The 24342-nt window shown below is 37.7% G+C and overlaps 1 protein-coding gene across 1 annotated transcript in view; it reads left to right on the top strand.

Annotated features, from left to right (window-relative positions):
- The window catches only part of LOC122559256 (peroxisomal acyl-coenzyme A oxidase 2), a 37545-nt gene that overhangs the window by 10820 nt on the left and 2383 nt on the right, over positions 1 to 24342 (top strand). The window contains exons 5-13 of the mRNA XM_087994359.1: positions 652 to 771; positions 5111 to 5226; positions 7282 to 7454; positions 9102 to 9267; positions 12312 to 12502; positions 17215 to 17376; positions 19505 to 19610; positions 20891 to 21108; positions 21769 to 21901. Coding sequence (XP_087850485.1) covers positions 652 to 771; positions 5111 to 5226; positions 7282 to 7454; positions 9102 to 9267; positions 12312 to 12502; positions 17215 to 17376; positions 19505 to 19610; positions 20891 to 21108; positions 21769 to 21901 — 1385 coding nt within the window. The remainder of the gene's footprint in view (positions 1 to 651; positions 772 to 5110; positions 5227 to 7281; positions 7455 to 9101; positions 9268 to 12311; positions 12503 to 17214; positions 17377 to 19504; positions 19611 to 20890; positions 21109 to 21768; positions 21902 to 24342) is intronic.

Genomic DNA, 24342 nt, shown 5'->3' with positions numbered 1-24342 from the left:
TAACATTACAGGTGCTATCTAAATGCATGTTATTGAAGTATAATGGCCTGGGCCTTGCTGGAATCAAGTGTATGTCCTTAGCTAGATCTTTTCTGAATGCTTCATTTCATTGAATTGCTCCACCATTTCTTGCTGGAAGTGAGAGCTTATAATGGTGAGATGATGGAATGAATCCTTTTGAACCTGAGTGAATGACAGAATCAACAGTGTTTTTAACAAATAAAATTTGAGGATGGAGAAAGAAACCATAACAATGGAGAAAGAAGGTTAATTGGGGTCAAATCAAGTGCTAAAGAAAGATAGAGAGATGGGAAATTGAGAAAGTAAAGACAGTTAAAACCTGTCAGCAACAATTCAATACGTGAAGGGATGAGACTGAATTAATTGGCATCGTATTGTCAATTATCACCTTTGTTTAAAAGATAGAAAATTATGCCTAACTGTTAAAAGTGTAAACTATGACACAATTCACGGGCAATTAGTGTGTAAATCGAGCATTTTTAAAAATACCAGGAAGGCTATTAACACAATGCCTTTTGTTTGAAACAAACAGAATATTGTAAATTTACCAACAAGTTGGGGGACAAGCATTAATATAATCTATTGCATTTTTTTAAAGAGGTCTTAATAAAATGTATTTACTGCTGTCAGTGGGTAGGTCGGCAAATCACGCTGTGGTTTTGGCGCAGCTGTATACCCAGGAGAAATGCCACGGGATGCATGCTTTCATTGTTCAGATTCGCAATCTGCTGGACCATTCTGCTTTGCCAGGTAACATTCTGCTTGTTTTATTTTCCTGACCGTTTGGAAGTCTTTTTAGCAATAAAGTCTGCCTTGTCTTATTCTGACAATGGATGAGTTATAATAAAGTACTGTTTTCATTGTTATGCTAATAAATTACACAGCTATGTTGCCTCTGATTAATAACTCTGAACTTACCCAAGTGTCCTGTTATAACTTCTTTAATGAGAGCTTCTAATCATTTCTCTCTGATAGATGTTAAGCTAACTGGCCTGTAGTTTCTTGCTTTTTATCTTCCTCTTTGAATAAATATGCCATCTTCCAATCTGATGGCATTTCCTCCAAATCGAGGAATTTGGAAAATAACCAATACATCAACTATTTTACTAGCTGCTTCTTTTAAGACCCCAGGATGAAGTTGATCCGGATCTAGGCACTTGTCTGCCCACAGTTTAAATAAGTTACTAAGTATCACTTCTTATCGGGGAAGGGTGCGCACACTGGTGATTTTGATTTTTCTGAGTTTCTCCATGCATTGAACATCCTGACTTTTTGCTGCTTCTGAGATGTTACTTGTATCTTTTATATTGAAGATTGATGCCAAATTCCTGTTCAGTTGATCTGAATTTCCTTGGTTTCCATTATTAATTGTCCAATTTCACTTGCTGTGGGACCAATGTTCACTTAGCTAACTCTTTCTCTTTGAATATTTGTAGAATCTCTTATTATCTGTTTTTGTATTTCTGGTTAGCTTTGGCTGATACTCAAATTTTTCCATCCTTATTTTGGAGTCCTTCTTTTCAGATCTTGGTTTCCTGAACTTGGATTGAACTTCTCTGTTGTGCTAATGCCATAATTAACCAGGAAAACCACCTCTCCAACTTTTCCTAGGATCCTGTCATTGCTAAATGCCCTGTGTTCTTCAAGGCTCAATCCATGTCATCCTGGTAGCCATGTCGCTGTAATGATTACTATGTTATACTTACTCAATTCTATTTGGACACTGTTATTTTGTTTTGGCTACTACATATGTTGAGATGCAGAGCCTTTAGTTTTATTTTTGTGCTGTCATTATAAATTTTAGTCTTATCTGTAAGTTAAGAGAAGGGATTTTTTTTCTTTTTCTTGTAGGGTGGGTAAGAACATTAACTCAGGAGGTTGCTGGTAGGCCTTCTTGGCCAGCACTTAACTATAGAGTTGGGGAGTAAGGAGTTTCTTTCCAAGGCTAACTTGCCTAATTATTTCCCATTTTTGACAGGGGGTAGAAACCAGTGCACAGAATCTTTCTTAAAACTGCAAAATTAGCAAGACTATAGATTTTCTTTTTCACGAATACAGCTATGCCTTGATAGGTTTAATAATGGTAAACAAAATAAGCAATTTGCAACAGAGTTTCTAGTCTACCACCTTTTGTAATCCAATTTTAAAACATTGAAAATTATCGCAAGAAATAATAGATACATTTATGAGTGAGTTTCACTGGCATAGTCAGTTTTAATAAAGTATTTCTTGATATCTAAAGGATATCTGTTTTCTAGAAATAAACCCTAACTTTAAGAGTCTTCGCAAACGGATGCAAACAGATGCAATTAGCAGAAATCTGAATTAATCACTATTACAATCAGGGATATGGTGAGGTTTGTCAGAGGCCCAGCTTCCAATATTTCAGGTTTGAACAAGTGAAACCAGATTAGAGCTAGACATAATTCACAGTTGAAATTCCTCAATCCTTAACACTGCGTACCCTAAGAAGTAGAGAAGATTTTAGACTAAATAATGGTAGCAAGGGATCACAACGTGGGAAAACGTGGAAAATCAAAGGGCAGATTTAAGGCCAAAGAGAAAGATATTAATATGGGAAAGGATAATGAGGCCACGACAGAAAGATTTATACTCTTTGTCCCTTTCTGCTTTTCCCTTTCATAAATCCACGTTGACTTTAAGTGCCCTGTTAGTACTTCCTTTACAGACACTAATATTTTTCCTAATAATGACATTACACTAACTTGTTAATAATTCCCTGTTTTCTCCATCCCTCCATTTTTTTTAAGTGGTGGGGTTATTTTTGCCATCTGCCAATCTGCTGGGACTTTTGAACAGAATTTTGGAATAGGATGATCGATGCATTCACTAATTTGCATATACCTTGGCATCCTGGAATGTAGATCATCAAGTCCCTGGGGATTTATCAGCTTTCAGCCCCATTAATTTCTCCAGGGCTTTTTAAAAAGTCTAATACTAGATTAGATTAGATTCCCTACAGTGTGGAAACAGGCCCTTTGGCCCAACAAGTCCACATCGACCCTCCGAAGAGTAACCCACCCAGACCCATTTCCCTCTGACTAATGTACCTAACACAATGGGCAATTTAGCATGGCCAATTCATCTGACCTGCACATCTTTGGAGTGTGGGAGGAAACCAGAACACCCGGAGGAAACCCATGCAAACACAGGGAGAATGTGCAAACTCCACACAGACAGTCTGCCCTAGGCTAGAATTGAACCTGGGACCCTGGTGCTGTGAGGCAGCAGTGCTAACCACTGAGTCACTTTGCCGCCCCAATTTCCTCTACTAATTTCCTCCTATTTCTCCTTACTAGAACTTTGGTTCCCTAACATTTCTAGAAAGTTATATTTGTTTTCTTGCATGAGGACAGAACTAAAGTTATTTAATTGCTCTGGCATTTCCTTATTATCAACTGTCCTGTTTCAGAATGTAAGGTACTTTCATTTCTCTTCATTAATATTTTTCTTTTTACACACTTACAAACTTTTACACACTTTTTACACATGACCAGCTATCCCTAGTAGCCACACATGCAGACGACAAGCAACATGAATTCGACTGGGACACACGACCAGCTATCCCTAGTAGCCACACACGCAGACGACAAGCAACATGAATTCGACTGGGACAACACTACCATTATAAGGCAAGCCAAACAAAGAACAGCCAGGAAATTCCTAGAAGCATGGCACTTATCCACAAACTCCATCAACAAACACATCGACCTGGACCCAATATACCAGCCACTACAGCAGACAGCTGAAACTGACAACCGGAAGCGGCAGGGACAGCCCACTATAAATGCCAGAGGAAACACCACAGAAGCGCTTCACAGGAGGCTCCCAAGCACTGAGGATGTCACCTAGACAGGATGAAACGTTTGCAACAAAAACTTCCAGCTCGGCGAACAGAACCACAGCACTTACAAAAGCTTTTACAGTGCACTCAGTTTGATGCGAGATATATGCAAATTAAATAAAATCTTGAGCAAATAAAAAGTTATCTAAAAAGCAGTACAAAGTTTGGTGGCTCTGTCCAGGATTGAAATTTGATGTTGTCTTCTGATGTAGGAGACATCTTCTCACCACAGGTCCTGAATTAATATGTCAATATGTGGTGGAGGACAGAGTAAAAATGTGATTCTGTCTTCACTTTAGGCCTTGACTTTATCTTTGATGTAGATTTTGTGGAGGAACTGACTTAAGCCTTTCACCTCTTGGTGAAGCTCATCCTGTTTTTGTGAATACACCCTCTTTTTAACTGTTTGTAAAGGGAACATTGTGATAAAGTTCAATTCTTTGCACATCTAAAAAAGAAGTATTACCTGAGAAATGGGACTGAGGGGGAAAGTTTCTCAATTTTCCCATTACCTGCATAGATTCAAGCATAACACAATGGTTGATGTGAGAGCACCAAGATTTTGCTCAGCTGACTTTATGATAGATTCCATTTTCTTAAATGACACGGGAAGGATTATTAGAGTTATGGAACATGAATGGTTCTGTAATCTTTGTCAGTTTGTTGAATATAGGAATTTCCATCCCTGGGAGAACTTAAATTCAGTACGGGAGTCCCTGATTTGAGTGTCAAATTTACAAACCTGATCCTATACGTGGTTTTTAAAATTTAAATACCCAACATATGAATATTTCCTACACAATCGGCTGCTTTCCATTGTCCTGAATTGTGTTCCAAGTCGAACTTGCCAATGGACTGTAGAATAGGACCCATTTGTAACCCCGGGACTGCCTGTAAATTTTATAAAATCTGGAATAAAAACTTAATATCACTGGTGATCATGAAACCACTGGATTTCCCGAAAGAAAAAAAAACCTATCTGGTTAGGCAATGACCTTCATGAAAACGAGTCTGCTATAGGGAGACAGCCTGGCTTCCATGCAACTGCCTTCTGAAGATAGCCAAGTGCGCTACTCATTGCACTCAGGAAGATGGCTGATCACCACCACTACAAATTAATTGGGGATATACAATAAATTCCAGTCTTGCTAATGATGTCGTCATCCCAGGAAAATTCAACAAGAAATGGACAATAATGCTAATGCATTTTTAATGTAACTCCAGGTGTCAAGATTGGAGATATCGGTCCAAAGATGGCCTTTGAACATGTTGACAATGGATATTTAATGTTGCAAAATGTTCGTATTCCCAAGGAGAATATGCTGAACAGACATTGTGAGGTATTTAATTAAATTTCTTCACATAATTCTTAAGCTGGAATTTTCAATTTTAAAAAAAAAATACCTGGGATATTGAAGTCATTCACAAGGCAACATTTATAGCCCTTAGTTGCTCTTGAGAAGATTGTACAGGCCATTTTGCTAGGAGAATAAACGAATGCAGAACATCTCCCAAAAAAACTGAATCAATCTCATTCCATTGCTTTGGAATTTGGAAGTTTTAAAAGCTAATTTTTGTGATGGTGGTATGCTTTCTGAAACCACTGTAGTTTCTGTGCTAAAGGTGAGGAGTTAAAATTTGAATTTAGGCAACAAGTATATGTAGATTTTTATTAAGCACAAAATAGTTTTTCAATTTAAAAGAATACTATAAAATGGCTGTGAGAATACTGATTGAACCCTGTGAACCTGTACTGCTGATTTGTAGAATTAAGCTGAAATTCAAAGATAAGAGGACAACAGAGTTTTCATAAAATGAATACTGACACGTTAATTGACCATTCGAACTAACCTTGAACTGATACATGGCTTGACAATTTACGTGAACAAGATTTCTTTTCCAAGGAATACCATTAGATTAGCCTGTTGTCAATCGTGTCACCATATTACAGTTGATTGGACTTTTCTTGTAATTAAGAACCCTTTCCCAGGAAATATCATTGGATTAACTTGCTGTAAATCATGTTACCTTATTATATGTGTTTGGTCTTTCTTGTAATTAAGGCTGTACTGTCTCTTTTTTTAAAAAAAAATAATGTGTAATTTTCAAATGTAATTGCGCAAATTCACCATGGAACACAGAAGTCTTAACCACTGTGGTGCTGGATAGAATTGCATCAAGGTACCTTAATTCAATAAACTAAAGACCCTTGCTTTTTGAACAGACTATTCGTTGATTCTTTTGACCGATCTCGAACCAAGAGGCCCCTCTTGAGGGGTCATAGATCTTCAAAGGTGCTTTTGCAAGTCTGTTAGATAAAGAATATTTCAAATTTTGACCCAGGAACAATTAAGGAATGGCAATATATGTTGAAGTCAGATTGAGTGACCTGGAGGGAATGCTTATGGGCCTTTATGTTGATAGTATAGAAATTTTGTGAAACTGTAGATGTTGAGTGTCATGGGAATAGGTTAAAATTTTTTTGTGAAAAACAAAATGATGAGGACCACAACCCACATTTGAGTGTACATATGACAAAAGCTACATTGCTACATTCTCTAAATATTGCTGTGCTGATGATATGCTAGTCCTTGCCTTGTAGAATGTGAATAGCTTATGTTATGATACATGGTAAACCCTCCTGCTTAATTTAAAAGCAGGAACACCAAAAAGATTTATCGCATGCAGTAATCTGTAAAAATCGAGTGGCCAAGAACTATTTAAAGTAAAAATTAACAACTTTATTCCTTAAAATATAATAGAGAATAATGAACTAACCATTATAGACAATTTATTTCTCTAAACTATCTTTTAGCTTCCCTTCTATAATACTAGTCCGATAAAACTCCCAATTAAAATTTACAAAACAACACTACTTATCTCAAAACCAGGCAGTTGTAGGTTCTTGTCTTCAGATCTTCCACTGTCATCTTTTCTCCTTGTTAGGAATTTCTGCGTTATAGGTTACTGATCAAAAAGGTACTTTTTAAGAGATTTTTTTGAAGCAGTCTCCTCTCAATTGTTCAATTTTGCCAGTCTTAAACTCCAGGGCATCGGTTTGTGTCATTGGTGTTTAAGATTGTCAATATACTCAATTCAAACTTGATTGGAGTTTTGTATGTTCTGGGTATAATTCAAACTGATTGGCAGATTTGAAATTTGTCTTTGTCTCTGGGCCACTCAGTGAGTGCTGTTACTTTGTAAATTCTCCAGCACTCTGTGTACTTGCCAAGCCCTTCTCTCTCTGAAAAATACACCCACATCTTCATAACGCTTATAAATTTCATATGCCAGTCTTGCAGATTATAATTCATGCACAGAATAATGTTCTATATTAATTACTCCTTGTTTTGTTAGAAATACCAATTTTACATTAATCCCTTCTGCCATTCTAGGTTACTTCAGATGGCCGCTACATTAAGAAATCATTCGACAGAATCAATTACATTGCTATGGTATTAACTCGAGTGAAGATAATAGCTTCAGAAATGGTGATTCCTCTTTCCAAAGCCTGTGTTATTGCTCTTCGATATTCTGTGGTGAGACGCCAATCAGAGTTAAAGCCTGGGTATGTTGGAATTCTGTCACTTAATAAATATTTGTATGGAGTGAGTGTTTGCTTACATGTTAACTGTGCATTTAAGTGTTTTTTTAAATTTTTACTGCAAATTTTACTTCCAAAGTAAAAGCGGCTTTACTTGAAGGAATTTTCAGATGTTTAATCTGAAAACTATTTTTATGGAAATATACAATAAATTTCTCACCAGTACATTTAGGTGCTGATTGCAACATAAGAATTTTAAAATTTTCAAGACCAGCAAATGTCTCTAGATTCAACAAATTTGGATGATAGATCAGCCTATTTGCATAATATTCTTGATATAATCCTTGATATGAAGGAAATGTATCGAATAATGGATATTTAATGTTATAAAATGTTCGTATTCCAAGGTCAGTACACTGAACAGATATAGTGAGGTATTTAATTAAAGTTCTTCTTGGAATTCTTAAACTGGAGTTTATTTCTGAAGTATACCTCATTGTCTTGATGCAGTTACTGTTTGCTTAAGAACTTCTCCTGGTAGAGTGTAGCGCAGGAAAAGCACAGCAGGTCAGGCAGCGTCCAAGGAGCAGGAGAATCGACGTTTCTGGCAAAAGCCCTTCATGAGGAATGATTTCTAATGAAGAGCTTTTGCCCAGAACATCGATTCTCCTGCTCCTCGGATGCTGCTGTGCTTTTCCTGCACCGCACTCTCAACTCTAATCTCCAGCATCTGCAGTCCTCACTTTCGCCTAATTTCTACTGATAGCTAATTAGGCAAGTTTGTTACCCAACATGTAACATAGAATTCTACCTCGCATTCTTTCTTGCCCCTAAGTTATAAATTTTTAAACTATGCATTGTTGTATCTGAACCCTTAATCTGACTGAACATTCTGACTTCTTCATTTTTGACAGTCATCTCAATAATATAGAGAAATTTAAATATGTTTACGCACAATCTCCTCTTTCTCAAAGAAAGTAAACCTAGTTTTTCTAACCATTCTTAATATATTCTGATACCTGCAGTCATCTTGGGTGCCCTTCTTTGTACTATTTCATGTACAATAAAATCCTACAATCCAAGGTTAACTGGCCACAGTATGACAGGATGAAGCCAAATGTTGTACATTAATAACCCTGTAGTACAACCTGTTTACATTACTCTCCATTCCTTTCCTAATAGTTAAATTTTCACTGAAACCAAGTTTGATTTCAGAGTTTTCAGTAGTGATTCCATTAATAATGTATCTATTAACTGAACTGTTGCAAACCAACAAAGAAAATGGTAGTTCCAGTCGAGAAAATGTTTAACACAAAAATTACGTTATGTCAAAGATTACCATTTTAAAAAGGACAGATAATATCTGTCTGGTTAATGTCTTCATTCAACATTCAGAGGAGAAAATGAGGACTGCAGATGCTGGAGATCAGAGTAGAGAGTGTCTTGCTGGAAAAGCACAGCAGGTCAGGCAACATCCAAGGAGCAGGTGAATCCAAGTTTCGGGCATAAGCCCTTCTTCATGATTCCTGAGGAATGGCTTATGCCCAGAATGTCGATTCTCCTGCTCCTCTGATGCTGCCTGACCTGCTGTGCTTTTCCAGTAAGACGCTCTCGACTCATTCAACATTCAGCTTTGTGATTCATGATTTTGAAGTTGTGATCTGTCCTCAGTGAAATGGAAGCAAAAATTCTAGATTATCAGACCCAGCAACAGAAGCTTCTTCCCCAGCTGGCAACAACATTTGCCTTTCATTTCATGTCCTCATCATTGGATTCCTTCTGCAACCAAGTGAAAGTACAGATCAAAAGCAAGGGAGATGCCTCATCATTGCCTGAGGTAAGATAATTTGTCTTAATGCTAATTTTGGGAATCTACAGACAGAGCAACGTGCAATCTGCACAATAATCAGGATTAAAACCATTGCATCTGCAGCCCAGACCTTTAAAATGACTGATAGGAAACATGCAAGTCATATCACTGTTCATTAGCTGCCAATTTCTTAAGGTGCAACATACCAGCAGTGCTAGTAGGTAATGGTGATTTAAAATAAGTGAAATAGCATATTTACATGCAAGTATTAGTGGAGGGTTAGTTTTGTTTTAAAGTAATCCTGATATGGATCTTGGAACTAATGACTTTCTGACACAGAGGCAAAACTGATGCCATCGAAACAAGCTGACGTTACTTGCAAAAATGTGAGAAAATATCAGAAAATTATGCATAATGTGTTAACTTTAGGCATGCTAACTATCAGCATTTCTGAGGAAAGTAAAGCAGTCTTAAATTTGCCTATGATTTATCAACCAGTATATTTCTGTTCCGAATGAGGTTTTACAAAGTTAGTCATTTTGCTTTATGGACTCGAGCTCCGATCCCTAAATGTGATGTAATTGATGCACTTTGTGCAGTGTGTTCTCAGAAGAAGCTTAGTATCTGAAGTGTTTAATAAGAGTGAGATTCCATCTCCCAATATGATGAACAGCATGTGGAACTGACTGACTGACAAACTGGATGATATGAATCAGTTCAATGTGACCATCGGTCAGTGGCTTAATAAATATTTTAGACATATTATTAAATTCAAGATGTGAAAAGATTATTTGCAATTTTAATTTTAGAATGTTATGACATATAGATCTAATCTGTCTCATTTTTATTTCTTTGTCAGTTTTTTTTTCTTTCAACTTCATCTCAGAATCTTTAAACTCTGTTCTTGACACCTGACAAAAATATGCCCTGAACATTTTAATTGAGTAAGTCTATTTGAGATGTACTCTAAAAATCATAGGCAAAACCTTCCGATAGGATAAAATCAACTGAAGAAGTTGAGGTCAGTGTCAGAAGCTGAACCATCTCTCTATAAAAATGGTTAGTAATTGCCGAATTTTGTGTGTCCCGGACTGAGCTGCTACTTTCGTAGATTTAATTGAATCATCTACCCTAAAGAACCTAGATTAAGAGTAACAATAAGTAAAACACATAAAAATACCTGGGGAGAAAGCAGGAACAGGATACTAAGTTGGAGGCTGCCATTCAATAGACCAAATGGGCCTAATCCTCCTATTTCTATGTTTCAGTAAATGCGTTTGTAATGTGGCAATTAAGATGTAAAATGCAACAATGCATTTATAATATGTTTCAGTATTGAAAGCATCAGTAATGAGAGAAAAGCTTCAGTGAGTTTTCAAACTAAATTCAGGAAAATATGGCAGGTAATTGTGATTTTTGTATGCACACTTGCCAGTAAATTTTGTCCTGCTAACAGTGGAGAACTTTACACTCCAGAAGATCTGAACTTTACAGACTTCACAAATTATTTAGAAAAACAGATGCTGGAGATATTCAAAATAATGGGTCTAGTCGAATTTGATGTGGAGAGACCACTCCAATTGGTGAAAAGATTGAGTACCCAGAGCGTATATACTTAACATGAGTGACATAAACAGAAGTGACACAAGACAAAACTTTTTTTTTTACAGTGTGCTATTAGAATCTGAATTCTCAGAATAAGGGGCCTCACATTTGAGAGAGAGATGAGAGGAGAAATCTCTTGTCTGAGGGTGATGAATTCATGGAATTCTTTACCACAAAAGACTGTCATCTTTGGCTTGCTGAGATAGACAGATGTTTCATCTGTAAGGGAATCGAGGGTTATGGGGATGGGAGGAAAGTGGAGTTGAGGGTGATTTAGATCAGCCATGATCTAATTGAATGGCAGAACAGACTCGATGGGCTAAATGGCCAACTTTTGCTCCTATATGTTATGGGCTTAAAAGGTCATGGCTGATCTGCCCCTGGCCTCAAATCCTCTTGCATGCCAGCTCATCATGACCCTGAACTCCTGATATTTCACAAATCGATCCTCCACTTGTTTCCCTTACTGTAGGGAATCTAATCTAATGTAAACTTCTAGATATTTTAGTAGTCTAGCCTCCACAACTCTCTAGGGTAGAGTATTTCAGATACTTGCTATCATTTGAGATAAGAAATTCCTTTGTGTCTCCATTTTAAATGAAATGGCCCCTTGTTCTGTAACTCTGTCCCTTAGTTTGAGATTATCCCACCAGTGAAACAGCATCTCAGCACCTAATCTGTCAAACCCTGCCCCTTTGAGAATCTTGCAGGTTTCAAAAAGATCACTCTCATTCTTCTAAACTAATAAATGAAAAATTAATCTGTTTAGCTATTCTTGATGAGGTAACCCTTTATCCCAGGAATCAGCCTAATGCCAGAATACTTTTTTTTAAATGTGGGAACAAAAACTACACCGTACTCCAGCCTCAACAACACCCTGCACCATTGAAACAAGACTTTTCTATTCTTAATAAACTCCAAACTCAAGCAATAAAATTTCGTTTGCCACCTTATTTACTTGCTGCATCTGCATGCCAACTTTTTGTTTCATGCACAAGGTTGCACAGGTCCCTCGTGCTGCACATTTTTGTAGTCTGTCTCTATTTAAAAGCATGACCGAAAAGCATGATCTTACTTTTTTCTTACATTAAACCCCACCTGCCAATTTTTGCCCATTCACTCAACTTATCTGTATGCCTTTGCAGATTCCTTATGCCCACATCACAACGTGTCTTGCCACATGATTTAATTATATCAGTAAATTTAGATGCACTGTTCCATATTCTAACTCATTAATATAGACAGTAAATAATTGAGACCCAAGGACTGAGGCATGTGGCTGCTACATTACTTATTTCTTTACGTGACTACACTTGGGAAAAACATTTCATGAACTGTGATCCGTTGGTAAAGAAATAAATACTAGCCAATAAAATACTCCCTTGAAGAAAAAGAAAATGACAGCCTTCTGATATTTCTAAATAGAGAATTGGTCAATACTTGTCCAACTTTTTATTCCTCTGCAGCTCCATGCCTTGTCAGCAGGTCTGAAAGCTTTGATATCAGATGCCTGCAGTGCTGGAGTCGAAGTGTGTCGCAGAGCTTGTGGTGGCCATGGTTACTCAAAACTGAGTGGTTTACCCTCTCTTTACACTCGGGTGGTAGCCTCCTGTACATATGAAGGGGAAAACACTGTATTGCAATTGCAGACTGCACGGTATGATAGAAACATCTTTAAATATTATAAGATTGCTCTTTAAAGTCTGTTTCAAGTCTAGTACTTAGAGTTTTAGTTATAAAGCTCAGAAACAAACCCTTCAGTCCGATTTATCCATACCAACCAGATATCCTAATCTGACCTAGTCCCATTTGCCAGTATTTGGCTCATATCCCTCTAACCCCCTCCTGTTCATATACCCATCTAGATGCCTTTTAAATGTTATAATTGTACCTATTTCCACCAGTTCTTCTGGCAGCTTGTTCCATACATGCGCCACCCTCTGCATAAAAAAGTAGTCCCTCGGGTCCCTTTTAAATCCTTCGCCTTTCACCTTAAACCTATGTTGCCTAGTTTTGGAGCCCCACCCTGGGAAAAAAGACCTTAGCTCGTCACCCCATCCATATCTTAATGATTTTATAAGCCTCTGTAAGATCACCCATCAGCCTTTGATTCTCCAGGGAAAATTACTCCAGCCTCTCCCAATAGCTGCTTTGTGTCATTCTTCATAAGTGCCTATAAGCCTATAAATCCATAGGGAAATATATTACATGTTGAAATAACAGCACTGCTGCTATCCCAGTGTGCTGTACTACACTTGGATACACACCAATCTTTCCTCATTGTGGACAAACCCTGACCTGCAGGAATAAAGCTACCCACCCTTCCATATTTTGCTGCCTAAGATCTGAACTGGATGATTCTGCATTTACAGCACAATCCATACACAAGTTCTGCTGCTAGCTTCTGTGTCAGACTAGCATTCAGGACATCTGAGGACTTGATGTTGCAAACTCAGTAATAATCCAAACTCCAAATTGCCTCTGTTGAGACCATTACCTCAGACCAGCTCCTGGAGCAGTGCCTTCAGTCCAACTTTAGCTGTTTTGACTCAACTTGCAACATCAGACAGAGTTAGACTTTTGAATATAGCTTGCCCCCCACACAAATTAAAATAAATTATAGGAAATGGTAGACTTTCCAAATTGCTGTCTAATGATGTTAATTTGCTGCTAGTGTAAATATTTAATGATGAAAGCAGTTTCTAGACTATATTTCATATGTTTTTGGTAGTGTAGCATTCTTTATTTTAAAGTAGATGAGGATTTTGTACGGCTTTGTAAAATGAAAAGGTAAAATTATTATAAAATGGAATTTGCATGGTATCTATTTAAATAGCTCAGCTTTGCAATGAAGATGGTTTACTATCAAAAATTTCTATGTAATTGGTACAATATTTGTTTAAATTTTGCTTGCATTCCAACGTTGAGCCATAATTAACTTGCCATACAGTCCTAACAGAGACCTGGACACACAAATCAACTTTAGAGCTGTATTGAACAATAAATGATTACAAGCAAGCACATACATCAGCTATGTTTGCAAGTAGGATATCCAGTGGGAGTAAGAGCTCCTCCTAGCTATGAGAGATTGTAACTTTGAGTGCCAAATGATGCTCAAGTCCATTCCCCTAATTTATATCTTAAGACTTGTCTATTTTGGTCATAATGTGATTTAATCACAACACTACATGGTACGCTTTTTGTCTAAGCTGTGAAAAATCAGCAGTCCACTTCTGTATTTCAAATGCATGTTCTTGGTATAAAATTAATGTTTTTTTCTGCAATTTTATCCAGTCTGTTTTATAACCAAAGCAGCTGTTTTAAACCTCACTGCTCTATTCTCCTCCTCTAGGCATTCTACAAGGTTTGTAGTTAATCAGACGTGCTAACTATGTTATGGTAGTCGTTTGTTATGTCAGGTTGTCAACTTAGCATGTTTTACATTTTCAGGTGGGTAAGGTATGAATTTATATTGAAAGCTTGACAGAGAATGCTGACCACCTGGTGTTGACCTTGGGGGAGGCAATGGCCTAGTGGTATTATTATTCGGCTTTTAATCCAGAAACCCAGAATAATGTTCTGGGGACCTGGGTTCGAATCCCGCCATTGTAGAATTTGAATTCAATAATAAAAATCTGGAATTAAGAGTCGACTGATGACCATGAAACCATTGTCAATTGTCAGAAAAACCTATCTGGTTCACTAATGTCCTATAGAGAAGGGAATCTGCCATCCTTACCTGGTCTGGCCTACATGTGACAGCAATGGGGTTGACTCTCACTGCCATTCAGTTGTATCAATCGCTAGAATGTCACAACAAACAAATAAAACCATACGGACCACTTGGCATCGATCTTGGAACTGGAAAAGACAACGGCAAAAACACAAACAGCCCTGTCGACCAGGCAAAGTCCTCCTTATCAACATCTGGGGGCTAGTGCCGAAATTGGGAGAGCTGCTTCACGGACTAGTCAAGCAACAGCCTGACGTAGTCATTCTTACGGAATCATACCTTACAGATAACACCCCAGACATCACCATTACCATCCCTGGATATGTCCTGTCCTGTCAGCAGGGCAGACCCAGCAGAGGTGGCAACAGTGGTATACAGTTGGGAATGAGTTGCCCTGGGAGTCCTTGACATTGACTCATGACTTCAGGTTAAACATGGGCAAGGAAACCTCTTACTGGTTACTATATACTGTTCTCCTTTGGCTGATGATTCAGTACTCCCCCATTTTGAACAATACCTAGAGGGTGGCAAGGGCGCAAAATGTCCTCTGGGTGGGGGTTTTCAATATCCTTCACCAAGAGTGGCTCGGCAGCAGCATTACTGATCGAGCTGGTTGGGTTCTAAAGGATATAACTGCTAGACTGGGTCTGCGACAGGTGGTGAATGAACCAACAAGAGGAAAAAACATACTTGACCTCATCCTTACTAATCTGCCGGCTGCAGAAGCATCTGTCCATGACAGTTTAGGTAAAAGTGAGCACTGCACTGTCCTTGTGGAGATGAAGTCCTGCCTGGAGAATAACCTCCATTGTGTTGCCATGCACTATCACCGTGCTAAATAGGACAGACTTTGAACCAATCTAGCAGCTCAAGACTAGGCATCCATGAGGCGCTGTGGGCCATCAATAGTAATAGAACTGAACTCCTGCACAATCTGCAGTCTCATGGCCTGGCATATCCCCCACTCAACCATTACCATCAAGCTAGGGGATCAACCCTGGTTCAATGGACAGTGCAGGAGGGCATGTCAGGAGCAGCAGCAGGCATACCTAAAAATGAGATCTCAACCTGGTGAAGCCACGAAACAGGACTACTTGCGTGCCAAACGGCATTAACAGCAAGTGATAGACAGAGTGAGGGGTTCCCACAACCAACAGATCAGATCTAAATTCTGCAGTCGTTCCACATCCAATCTTCAGCTGCTTCATCAACGACCTTCCCTCTGTCATAAGGTCAGAAATGGGGATGGTCACCGATGATTGCACAGTGTTCAGCACCCATTCAGGACTCCTCAGATATGGAAGCAGTCCATGCTCAAATGCAACAAGATCTGGACAGTATCCAGGCTTGGGTCGACAAGTGGCAAGTAACATTTGCGCCGCACAAATGCCAGACAAAAACCATCACCAATAAGAGACATTCTAACCACTGCCCTTTGACATTCAACGGTATTACCATCACTGAATCCCCCACTGTCAACATCCTTGGGGTGATCATTGACCAGAAACTCAACTGGACTCTCACATAAACAATGGCTACAAGAGCAGGTCAAAGGTTGGGGATTCTGCAGTGAGTAACTCACCTCCTGACACCCCGAAGTCTATCCACCATTTACAAGGCACGGGTCAGGTGTGATGGAGTACTCCCCACTTGCCTGGATGGGTGCAGCTACAACAACACTCAAGAAGCTTGACACCATCCAGGACACAGCAATCCACTTGATTGGCACCACATCTACAAACATTCAATCCCTCCCTACTGGCATTGTGGGTTAACCCACAGCAAGTGGACTGCAGCAATTCAAGAAAGCAGCTCATCACCACTTTCTCAAAGGCAAGTAGGGATGGGTCATCCAGCGATGCCCAAGTCCCACAAATGAATAAAAAAAAATGTAAGGGTCATGAGCATCTATACAGGCTGAGTAAGCACTTTTTCAGTAGTTCATTACTTTGTGGTATTTTGAATGTATACAATTAGGTTACTGGTCAGTCATAGAATAAGGGGAGGCAATGGGCTAGTGGTATTATCACTGGACTATTAATCCAGAGACCCAGATAATGTTCTCAGACATGTGTTCAAATCCTGCCACAACAGATGGTGGAATTTGAATTCAATAAAAACATCTGGAATTAAGAGTCTAACGACCATTTTTGGAAAAAAAACCCATGTGGTTTACTAATGTCCTTTACGGAAGGAAACTGTCATCTTTACATGGTCTGACCTACATGTGACCTGAGACCCACCGTAATGTAAATGATTCTTCACTGCCCTCTGGGATATTAGAGATGGACAATAAATGCTGTTCTAGCTAGCAACGCTCTCATCCTGTGAATGAATAAGAAAACAAATGGTTAAGAGAAGAAGATGGAGAAGTTTCAAAAGGGTATAAGTTTTAAAAACATAATCTCATACCAAACAGAAATATACTAAATAGGGAAAGGTTCTACAGCAAAGCAGTTTAATAAATTAGTAACTTGTGAAATCTGGACCAAGTAGCCTCTGTGTCAATAGTCCTGTAGCTAAATTCAGTTTCTTGCAGTCATTGGGTAAGGCCAATCTGCACTTATGAAATTGCCCCTACTATAAGTTTACATTTTAACCTGCTGGAACTAATGTAATTTTTCTTCTCTATTTAGGTTTCTAATCAAGTGCCTTAACAAAATAGATTGTGGTGAGCCTCTGCCCCAGTCTGTCTCTTACCTGTATGAACCGGTAACTTCTCATTGTTCTGCAAAGGAAAAAAATGATTTCCTCAAACCATTCATTTATATAGAGTCCTACAAGCACAGGGCACACAGGTCAGTAACATTACTATTTGGGATTGAAATTTATCAATGACATAGACTCGGAATGAGCAGAAGATTGTGGAACAAACTTTCTAAAAGAACTTTTAAATCATTGTATGTCTTTTAAAATTGACTCAGCAAGTATCCATAGGAAAAAAAATTCCCCAAATGTAATGTGCACGTGACATTCACAGCATGCGAGTGCCAGGCATGTTGCCAACAAGAGATAATTTAACTATCTCCCTTTCGGTTCCTGGCCACCAACTAGAAAGCACAGTCTTTTGTCAGTTGTTGCAGAAATCCATTTGGAATCCTTTAGGTAAGAAATCTACTGTCCTTACCTTGTCTGGCCTACATGTAACTCTAGACTGTCAGCAATGCAGTTGACTCTTAATTGCGCTCTGAAATGGCCAAGCATGTTACATATGTTATGGACCAGGCCAGAACCCCTCAAAACATTTCAAGAAAGTAGCCCTGACCCTAACTCCGCTAGTTGGTTTAAGCAGGTGTATAGCGGATATCCCAGGAGTGATGCAGTTGGTCAAGCCACGACTGTTGGGTTTCGGATCGGTTAAGTTGTAACTCTCGACTTAATGATGCTGTTCCCAATACTTGCAACAATCCCCTTGACACAAAAGGTAAAATCAAACACTGGGTCTTACAGGAGAGAAGTCAGAGAGAGAGTTTCAACAGGGACCTGCTTCTTTGGGTCCAGCAGCTTCACAACTGCCTGACTGCTTTCAGTGAATAGCCTGACCAAACCAAACCAAACCAAAGAAAAGCTGAACTGGGGGAACTGGCCACTCCCCTTTCATTGTACAGGTATTTTTTGAAACTTAAACGCCTTTTGCCTGAGGCAGTATTTGTTAGCTATAATCAAATTGGGCTTAAAGTCCTTCAAACTTAGACTTTTCAGAGTCTGTGTCTTTTATGACCTCTCTGGAAAAAAAAAGCCAAGGACACCATAACCTTGTTAAAGGTACGCATCATCACACGTACTTGAAGGTCAAATAGGAGAGGGCAATAAACTTTGACCTGACCAGTGATGTCCACATCCCACGAACAGATTGGAAAAGTTTCCCTTTTGTCTACTCCAGAGTAAATGAATGAGCTTCAAGTTTACTCCTGGTCAAGTAAGCTGTAAAATTTAGATGCATTATAATAAAGTAAGGTGATGATTCATTTGGCAAGACTACATTAGTTGGATCTTACCATGTGGTAAGCCACAATTTACGCCTGTTTTTGTCCTGTATGAGAGCACTTAGGATTTGAAAAACAATCTTGAGTAGCATGTTCGGCCATTGATAGCACAAACAGTAGTTGAAAACACGTAGGGATTGGTGGATGTGATATTCAACAAAAATAGCATCATTGTGGATTGTGTGAAGCTTCGGGACATTTTAAAAAGTGAATCAGTTGGAATGGGAATCAAAAAGACCAAGCTACACCAATGGGTAATGACTTTAGTGCAGTATTTTCTCTTAGAATTGGAAGAAAAACAAAACAGTGATTGTGATTGTACAGTGAGTAATAGCTAATCCACAGGATGGTGAAAGCAGATACACAATATTGACAGCCAGTGAAAGCAATTTGCTAATGACCCATTCAATCATGTAGTGACCTAGTCAAAGTGTCTTCTGAGATTTACCAAATGTAATTCAACACAACATCACTTGTTTCTAATGAATGTAATGTCATGATCAAAATGTTATTCACTTGATACCTTTGATAGGACAAAATTATAGTGAACAGAATAATAAATCATATTGCCAGTACAAGTCTGTAGCAGTAATGTTGAAACAGGACAGTGCTCCATTCAGACCAGAACATAATATAAATTTAGAAGTCAAATAGTGATATAAACATTCTACATAGAGATGATATCTGAGCTGTGGGACATGATAGTGAGGCCATCACTTGTTAGTATATTAGGATACCTTTTACCATAAACAATAATGTAATTGGAATTTAATATTCATTCAAAGGAAATAATATTAAATGTCAATATAGCGTAATTTTGTAGTGCAGAATAATCTTTTTCATGTAATGATACCATACACTCATTCAATTAAGAGTCATTTTGAATCTGATTAATTGTCTTTTAAGATTACTCAGTCATGTGTTGTTCTATTTCCTTCAGACTGATTAAGGATGCTGGGATCAAGTTGCAGTCTCTGCTTCAGTCTGGGGTTGAGCGACATGTTGCCTGGAATAGCACTTCTGTACAGCTTGCAAGGGCTGCTGTTGTAAGATTATGGTTTATATGTTCTCATTACTTTAGTCAAAAAGTAAACAATGATTAAACATACATCCATAATTATCTTGCAGTTACATTTTCCATGAATCTCCAATTTATCGTTGCATTAGTGCCGCAATAACCAAATGCAAGTCAAAATAGTCTGTACTGTACACCCAAATCTCACACACCCTGAGAGAGCAAAATGATTTGAAAAAGTCATATTGGGATATGAGAGAGAAAATTGCAAATAAAGAAAGCCTTGATTTGATCAGCAAAAGTATATTTTGATTTCATGCAAGGAATAGGGTCCCACTTGATGACACAGTGAGGAAGATGTGTGAAATTTCAACCCCAGACCCCAGGCCTACTCGCCCCTTACAGAGACAGGTGACTGGACGTAGTTTAATCTGAGGATTGCCTCAGGCTAGGGGAGTTGAGAAGGAGAATCCTTCAGGCTAACTTCAACTTCATATGTATGAATGATTTACTTCCTGAAAATATAGAAGATTTCAGTATAGACTACAAATGTCCACAGCAATATGTTATGTCATCAAGCTCTAACATTTTTTGTCTTCAAATTTCACAACAGTGTCTTCTCATGTTTATTTAATAATTTGCTTTAATTTTACATTAGTATGTGGAGGCATTGAGGAAAAATATGTACGTTGAAACATGAAAATGAATTCAATTAATCTAACTTGTCAAATGTAAGATCCATCTGCTCAGATCATTTTCATGTTTTTTTGCCTTTGCCAAACCTTCTATAGTAAAGTACAGCCATTCCGGTGTCTGCCTTTTGCAAAGTTGCTTATATGTATAATACTGTAAATTTACTGTTGGCTTATCCATGATCAGATCTACCTTTCAAAACAGTGCAGCACTTACATTTTGCATCACTTCATGTCTTAGATCATACTAAACAAAAAAAAATTCCAGGTGTAATAATGCGCACTGCATTTGGTTTTATTCGTTTATTAGAATGCCAGCTTCTTAACTGGATTTTTAGCTTTTGTCCAGTAGTGTTTTTATTTACAAATGCCTGGTAACTATGCAATAGTGAAAGAGTTAACTGTGATAGGACTAGTTCACACAACATAATGAATGGGTAATACTCTATTTCCACTCTCCCTACTGACTCCATTATGTAATAAATGAAATATAGTCATAACATTTATTAATTTTGTTCTTAACCTCACTTACTAAAATACTTTTAGTAAGAATACTTTGTTGAGAGAAGAAATGTTTGTTGAGTTTGGGTTCCATTGAATCTGTATTTTGACCTTCCAGGCTCATTGCCATTACATAGTTGTGAAGAACTTTGTTGAGACACTGGAAAAATTAAAGTTTGAGCCTGAAATCCAGCAAGTGGTCAAAATGTTGTGTGATCTTTACGCATTGACTGGCATACTAGACACCGCTGGGGATTTCTTATATGATGGCTATCTGACTGGAAAGCAACTAGACTTGATGACTACCTCTCAACAGCGTCTTCTATCCCTTGTCCGGTAAAGTCACTTCTTTGTGTACATTCCATTTCAATGAGAAAAAAACATATAGATCTAATGTATTTTGTAGTCTTCACTTGGTAACCAGATGAAACAAAAAAAACGCTGACTATTGGAGAGTGGATTTCATTACTATCATCAACTCCATTTTATGCAAAATTGACGAGATCTACCTTTCAAAACAATATACAGTGCTTATATTTTGCATCACTTCTCTTATCATGCTGAACAAGTTGGTGTTTGTGATTTTGGTTCATGTGTAGCTGGGTTGAACTACAGCTACTGCAGTCATAGACTCGGTACTCTTGTAAATAGTACCAGTGATTTAGTTCTGATATATGTTTTAGACTTGATAAAATCATAAGATGCAAAAATAAGAAATAGACTTCTGATATAAAATTAGTTCAAATCTTATTAATTACTTATTGTAATGTTTCTTGAAAAGCTAAAAGATTTAACTGCAGTTGAGAGTACTGAGTGAAGAATTCATCTGAGGACACACCTCAAAACCAGAAAAGCAAAATGTCAGCATGCTCATTTCAGCAAGAAAATGTTACAGCAAGTTGTTACTTTTTTTGTATTACTAATGAATACCAGTACTTCCATTAATATTTATATGAATATATAAAAACATTTCTTAATGAAAAATTCTGTTTTTAGGAAAAAGGCTGTCTCCATAGCTGATGCATTTGATTATCCTGACAAACAGCTGAATTCTGCAATTGGTAATTATGATGGCTATGTTTACCAACGCCTCTTTGAATGGGTTCAGAAAGCCCCCACAAATGCAAAGGTACCCTGAGTTTCATTCATTTGAATAACAAATTGTACGTGCAGCCCATCCAGTGGTGTTGCCTGGAAGATTTTTTTTGTGCACGCATGTCTTATGTCACAACTCACAGGGATAATGTACTGAAAATCAGCCCCACTATTCCTAGGATTGTCAGAAAAGTTAAAGTTCTTTAAACATACACAATGATTCCCTCAATTTACCGGTCTTCTAGACCCAGTTTTCTATACTTAGCAAGAATGACTAGTTATTACAAGTAATTGGAATCTAACTGCAGGTAAATAGTTATAAACAGCATGGCCTTCTGAGATCTGTTTGAGGCAACCACCAAGGTTAGAGGGGGTGTTATTTACTAACTATTGCCATATAACACTAGTAATTGAAACTATAATCCCTTTATAAACTCCCTTTTGATATGTGCGCATACACACACGCATTAGTCTTTTGTTCCCAAGTTAAGTTGGTCCTTTTCAGAAGGTTTTTTCTGTCTTCTGTTTCCAAATGCTTCCATTGGTTTTCAAGAGGCAGAAAGTGGCTGGTTCACTTCATGTTTCTTGACTTATCAATTAAAAGTCACAACTTACAGCAACTGCAGAGGGAAAGATTAACTAGTTTTCTTCAAAGTAAAGTGGGTTTTGACAGTAGAGAACAGAGGAAAAACCTGAGCTGGTGGAGATCTGATCACTTCTCTGGATTTGAATTCAAACCCCATGCTGATCAGTTCCCTGAGAAACATTCACACAGGCAAAAGACATTGTGGTCACTAGACCATAGACCTATTAACTACTTGTCACCAAGCAAAGCTCCATCTGAGTACGACAATGCATGGCATTAGTGTTCGATTACTTGCTTTTCAAAATAGGCTGCAATCCTTGCAAAATATTGGCTTTAAAACAGTTCTTTCTCATTTCAACCCACAATTACAAAAACGCTAAAAGGTTAGTCTTTACGCTTTGTTAGAACACACCCACAGCTTTTCTTGTCAATATGTCCCCACACTACTGGCCTAACTGACGACATCCAAATCCCATAAAGGATAATAAAACAAAAATTGTCCTTTAATTCTCTGGGTTCATTATTGTTGGAGTTATAACAATACCAGTCAAAGACTGTGAGCTATAAAACACTAATGTTATTATAAACTATTCAGTTATAAGCACATTTCCTTACACTAACTTCTTTCCATGCTACTTTCTTTTTTAATCATGAACTCAGAGTCCATGTCACTTCCTCTTTTGACATCACAGACTATTACGGTTAATCCTTTTATAGGTCTTAATCCGATATATCAGCAGGCCTGAGTTGCAAACAAATTCCGTTTTTGACTTTTTGCAAGTATAAAAAAGCCATTCATAAGTATAGGAAATGTTTGTTTGTCTGATCTTTACAATTATACTGTATATGGGATCCCATTTGTAAGCCTAGCCATTCATAAATTGGGGACCCCCACAAGCTATTATACTACAGATTCTGCATCTATAAAATTGAAAGTATAGTTGATGCATTTACTGGAAGAGGGAACTTTCTTTGTTGTAAATAGTAAATGACATTTGGGGTTGTTTACTAAAATATTCATGCAAAGATATGAAATCAAAAATCAACATTTACCTTAAGTTATAGAGTACAACAGTTAACTCAATTTCTATCTTAAAATTTACATTGTCTTGTCGCAGCAGTGCTATTTGCTTTGTTTCCTAGATATGACATTAGGGTACATATTTCTTGCATTTTTGGTACCCTATACACATCTAAACATCTAATCTGTTCTATGGACTCAATAATAACCTATTGAAATAATGGAGTATTGTAAGGTGGATTGATAAGTTGAAATCACACCAGCTAGTTCATTTCCTTATTCCCATTAACCCCATCAAGACTCCATTTGATCCCAGATCAGACACCATCCTTACAATTAATACTGTACGTGCTGATTTGTATTTTAGGAGCGTATGAAAGAGAAAGAACTTGAATCCACAGTATCTTATGCTTAAATGTCTTAATGTGTCTATTAATTATTTTGCAGCCTATTTTTTTTAAAGTAGTCTGTTGTTTAATAGGCATATGCAGAGCCAATATACAAAGCAAGTTCTATTAACAGTAAATAAATAGCTAGTCTGTTTTGATTGTGTTTAAGGGCTAGATACTGGCTGAAATATTGGCAAACCTTTCCAACTCCTCATTGAAAGTATTGTAGGATCTGTCATATTTGTTTATGTAGTACCTCAAACAATGCATCACTTCCTCAGTACTCCACTGTGGCAGCCTAGTTTATATGCTCACGTATTCTGACTCAGTCAGATTACCACTGAAATGAAGATAAAAAGAGAAAATATTTACAGTGCTGTTGGGGGAAGAAAAACTGGTGAGTGAAACTAATTGGCTAACTCCTTTATAGATCGGCACATTGGGCTAAATGTCCACCTCCTTTCTGTATCATTCAATAA

Source organism: Chiloscyllium plagiosum, unplaced genomic scaffold, assembly GCF_037043375.1.
Source record: "Chiloscyllium plagiosum isolate Xiang-an unplaced genomic scaffold, Cpla_swu_hap1 HiC_scaffold_14, whole genome shotgun sequence".
Taxonomy (NCBI): domain Eukaryota; kingdom Metazoa; phylum Chordata; class Chondrichthyes; order Orectolobiformes; family Hemiscylliidae; genus Chiloscyllium; species Chiloscyllium plagiosum.
The sequence above is the reverse complement of the archived record's forward strand: the minus strand, read 5'-3'. Positions and strand labels throughout refer to the sequence as shown.